The following is a 5,234-nucleotide window of genomic DNA, read 5'->3' as shown; positions in this document are numbered from 1 at the left end:
CGGAGTCCAGCCCGGGGTCGTCACATGTGGTTGCCGCAAGCCCGCCGGCCGCTCCTTTGTCGAATCCGCCGGCCATGCCGTTCTCAAGCCTGTCGGCCGTTCCTCACTCAAGCCCACTGTGTGTGTGACGCTGTGTGTTTCGTTGTGAAAGCGAAACTACTTTGTTATAATGGGTTTTAATGTTTTTGTCTCGTCGCTCCGGCCAGACAGGGCATCACAGTATGGTAGAGGCATAACATTTCCGTCACACGCTTGAGGTATTCAGCCAATCACAACGCACTGGATAGCTGGCCAATCAGAGCACACCTCGCCTCTCAGAACGATGAGCTTTGTAAAAATCGACGCTTTTCAGAAAGGTGGGGCATAGAGGAGAAACAATAATGTACAGTATGTGGAAAATAATGTTTTTTTTTAACCTTAAACCGCATAAACACATTTCATTACACCAAATACACAAAATAATATTCTTTTTAGCAACATCATATGACCCCTTTAATAAGACGAAAAAAAATAAGAAGTGAATTATACAATGATTTGCGCTAAGACAGTCATATATTGTGGTGTGGCTTGCATCCATTAATTTACTAGAATTAAATATTATCTCTCCAAATTTATGAATATACTACTAGGCTATTCTATTGAATCGCATCCTGTAATAGCACATCAGCCTATTATAGTATCCAACCTATTTCTATAACTTTCTATAACATCACTGGAAAAATATTGTCAGTAGCCTACTCCAGGAATCCTGATTTCCTCAGTGACCAGGAAGTAACAGTTTGTTTCTAGGATGCTTTTGAGTTTTAGTAAACCATAGCCTTCCCAACAGCCTTTAAAGGACTATGTACCCCCATCTAAATATGGGCAGGAGCTCGCGATGGATTTCAAGGAATGTCCAAGCACCACAAACTTGAGCTGATACTCCATCGCGTCTGGCGCTGCTCCTCGTGTTTCCAGAAAGGCTTCAGTTTGACTCTTCATCCTCCTTCATTTTAAACTTGAACTGTTTATGAATAGTTTTTTTCAAACGGTAAAAATAAGTGAAAATCACCAGAATATCTTCAGCAAATACTACATCCGTCTGTGTCGCTTCTGAACGCAACTATGTCCCGGAGGAAAGTGAGGGGACTCACGAAAACCGGGCGACAGGTGAGTGAGGATCCGGACCTCGACAGTTTGCTGTCAAACCTGTCGCCCGAAGAAATGGAGGAGCTGCAGAAGGAGGTTTCTGTCGTTCCTGATCCAGATCCGAGTGAAATAATCGTTGTGGACCAAACGGATTTAAAACCAACCGCGCCAGTTAAAAAGGAATCACAACTGAGCAGCCAGACCGATGATTTCAGATCCCGCTTCCAGAGAAACCTGTCAACAGAGGTAAAATATTCACTACCTAACAAGTTCATCTATAAAAATGTGAATGCTTGAGTTTAAACCAACATGCTTAATACAGCAGGAGTTTGAAAGACATGGCAAAATAAATAAAAACAATAAAATAACCTGGCTTCCAATTTTTATGATGTTGACATGTTTTCAATATAGATGTAGCCTATTTGTATCATTTTATGACCCTTGTATGTCTTCAGCAAAAGTAAGCTTATTTTTACATCTTACGCATTTTACAACTTTCACAAATTACTGTAACTGTAAAGTGGTGATGGTGGGTAGGCCTATGTAAATATTTACTTTTTGAGGCATAATACAAACAGGAGAAATAACCCTAAGATACATCTAATGGAGACATATCTATCTTTGGATGTTAAAAGTCTCTTGAAATGTTGGCCCGGTTGAAGTTCCTTGGTTGATTGCTCCTTTGCTCACTGCCTTTTAAGGATAAGTCTGCCAAGGCTGGAGCTTTCCAGTGCAAAACAGTGTGGCTCACAAATCAAACACTCGGCCACTGTGCAAGTTAACATCTTCACTATAAAACAACCGACTGTGCATAGTGTAAACATCCAGTGTTCATGCACTACAGATTGTATTTAACCATCTGTCGAAGCACAGGCTTCATTTGAACATTTTAATGTTGATATGTAGGCTTAAGCCACTGGCATTTCCTCCAGTTGGCTCCTCTAAAACAAAAAATATATATATAACATTTGTTGCATATGTTACCTTGTTTGTCCATAATTCATTCATGTTTGATCCTCAGGGAGAGCCGAAGAAGGAGAGCCGGAAGCAAGAGTACCTGCGTAAGATGGGCCTGAGCCAAGAGAAGAATACCTCCGCATCTGATAGCAAAGATGGAGGACTTCAGAGGACCCCCTCCACTTCTTCCTTCTCTAAATGTGATGCTAGAATAGAGGACAGGACCCGCAGAGTCACAGAGGGCAGCAAAGATGACCAAGTTGGCCCATCTGCCCTTTCTAGGAAGGACGAGGAGAGTGAGAAGAAAGTAGAGGTGAAGGATCAAAATGATAGGAGTAAATTCAAAGATAGAAGAGAGATGAGAGAAAGTAGTAGCAGCAAAACCAGAGAATTAATATCCAAGCTTCAGGAGAAGAAGGAGGATAGTAAAGAGAAGAATAGAAAGGAAGACAGTTGGAAAAATGACTCTGGGGAAAGTAGAGCAAAGGAGATGATTTCTAGGATAAAGGAGAAAGAGGAGAAGGAAAGGGAGAGAAAGGTAGAGATTAGGAAGAGAGAGGAAAACAAAACTAGAGGCTATTCGTCCAGATTAGAGGAAAAACAAAATCAGGTTCTAGAAGATCAAGTGAAAGAAGAGAAGAAGGACAATGAAGAAAACAAAATAAGAAGGTTAAGTGAAAAGGTGAAAGAGAGCCCCTTGTTGGAAGTAAAGAAACTTCCTGAAAATACAGAGAAAGAACCCGAAAAAGCTGTGAGGAAGACACAAGAATTCAATGAAAAATCAATAATTGATAAGGGAACAGAGGATGTTCAGAAGCAAAATGAAATTGTAAACGAAGTTCATGAACCCATTAAGGAAGAGAAAACTGGAAACTGTGTCTCAGACACTATTTCAAAAAGTAAGACAAAAGAGGAGGAAGAGGAGGATGAGTCAGCCAGCATGTTTGATGAATACCTGGAGAGAGTTCGTCGCAACGATCCAAGCATGACTGACCTCAACGTGAACAATTCTGAGGTCATAAAAACCAAAACGCTTATTCAGTTCTCAGAGGCCCTAAAAACCAACACACACATCAAAGTGTTTTCTTTGGCTAACTGCCGAGCCGATGACCATGTGGCTTATGCTATTGCAGAGACCTTGCGCAATAACAAAAGCATCATTAGCATCAATTTGGACTCCAATCTTCTTACTAGCAAAGGCGTTATGGCCTTGATCCATGCCCTCCAACACAACTCCACCCTCACTGAGTTACGCTTCCACAACCAGCGACACATCATCGGAGGAAAGTCCGAGATGGAGATGACCAAAATCTTGAAAGAAAACACAACTCTTCTGAAATTGGGCTACCACTTTGAGTTAGCTGGGCCTCGTATGACCATGACCAATATTCTGAGTCGCAATATGGACCGTCAGCGGCAAAAGCGGCTGCAGGAACAGAAGCAGGCTCAAGCCCAAGGCACTGGAGACAAGAAAGACTCATTAGAAGTTCCAAAACCTGGCTTTGGTAAAAGCTCCCCGAGAGCTTCGCCCAGGCCGTCTCCTATACCTTCTCCCATACCGTCACCCGCCCCGTCGCCCAAGTTGACTCATAAGAAAAGGGTCAGTGGGCTTGGTGGTGGACCACCTCCTCCACCACCACCACCTGGAGGACCACCACCGCCTCCGCCTCCAATGCTAGACGGAGATTTCCTGAAGAACTCCCTGACACCCGTGTCACAAAGGAAGCTAGACGGTAGGAGTAGTGGAAGAGGAGGAGCTCAAAACTCAAGGGACCAACTTCTGGCTTCCATTAGAGACAGCAATATCAAACAGCTCAAAAAGGTAGGAAATAATTTTTATATATATATATCTCATATATAAATCTACAATATTGCAAGTTACATTTTTGGAATTATCCTAAAACATTACCATGGACTCATTGGGAATTTGGGTCTCATATTCAGAGCTTTTTCCCTGAGAAAATGTTGGACATTTTAACTCACCATTAATCATTTTTTTCGCAGGTTGCATTACCAAAGCTCTTGCAATAATCCAGCAATGCAGAGAGATAGTTATGGGTGAAGAAAAAGACAGGAATGAAAGGACAGACATCTCACAGACCTTGAGAAGATCATTACTCAGAATCTTCCATACAGAGTCTTACTGCTGCCCTATAGTATGGAAGACATGCAAGGACTCATATATAATTGAATGCACAACTTCTTCTACCCAGGAGTCTTTGTACAAAATACACTGGACGATAGAAAGAAATGAAAGTGTTGGGCAGTCATGGGTGCTCAGAGTCTTCAGTGGCCTATGGAATGGTGGGGTTGATTCCTTGCTTGTCATTTGCACTAAATTAATCATTTCATATGATAGATTTACAACAGTATGTGTGGATGTTCAGAAGATGTTTGTTTCTGCAGTAGAATTGGATCTTCTTACAGCTGACTGAATTGAGCTATGTAAGAAACAATAATTGTCTGTATTTTATTCCAATTATTATGGGTTTGGGAATCTCTTTAGTAAAAGCTCTTGCTGATCAGGGAATAAAGGTGGGATTCTAAACAATCACAAATAAAGGTATAGTTTCCATGGTACTACAGATTTTTCAATACCTTGTTTTGAATGATTGATTTTGAAAGAGAACAGGATTACAGCATTCAAGAGAAAGCGATGGATAATCCGATCTATGTGAATATGACTGCCTAAACATACAATATTTATTTTGATCTGAGTTTTCCTTTAACATTGTATGTAATCCTTTGAGTATATAAATGTTGATCACTGTCAAGTGTAATTTTTACCATCCATTTGTAATTTATAAAAAAAAAACTTTAAAATGTAGCAAGTTTTTACTTTGGGAATGGAAGCAATCTCTGCACAAAAAAGGGTAATGTACCTTACATGCTTTGAAGACAATATATTTTCATGCTTGTATGAAAGTCTCTTCAAGAGCACATCTAGTGAAGGCTACATGTATTCTTAATGAAAATAAACAGTATGAAACATAAATTCACAAATCTGATTTCAGGTTTCAATGTGGGAAATCAAGTTGAGTAATTCAATGTGTGTTATTTAGAAAATAAAATTTGTTTTGGACGAATCTGATGGATAAAGATATGATTGGTCCAACAAACACACCTGGTCATGTGATTTTACTTTATTA

At 40.4% G+C, this 5,234-nt stretch overlaps 1 protein-coding gene across 1 annotated transcript; it reads left to right on the top strand.

Annotated features, from left to right (window-relative positions):
* Positions 1–882: 882 nt before the first annotated feature.
* LOC107655067 (leiomodin-1-like) lies at positions 883–5,024 on the top strand. Its single transcript, XM_016442464.1, has 3 exons — positions 883–1,374; positions 2,150–3,907; positions 4,090–5,024. Exons 1-3 carry the CDS (start codon positions 1,105–1,107, stop codon positions 4,114–4,116), a joined length of 2,055 nt encoding a protein of 684 aa, XP_016297950.1. The 5' UTR covers positions 883–1,104; the 3' UTR covers positions 4,117–5,024.
* Positions 5,025–5,234: the final 210 nt, after the last annotated feature.

The sequence above is a fragment of the Sinocyclocheilus anshuiensis genome, unplaced genomic scaffold, assembly GCF_001515605.1.
Source record: "Sinocyclocheilus anshuiensis isolate Anshui unplaced genomic scaffold, SAMN03320099.WGS_v1.1 scaffold1072, whole genome shotgun sequence".
In the NCBI taxonomy this organism is placed as follows: domain Eukaryota; kingdom Metazoa; phylum Chordata; class Actinopteri; order Cypriniformes; family Cyprinidae; genus Sinocyclocheilus; species Sinocyclocheilus anshuiensis.
This window is presented reverse-complemented; position numbering and strand designations above follow the sequence as displayed.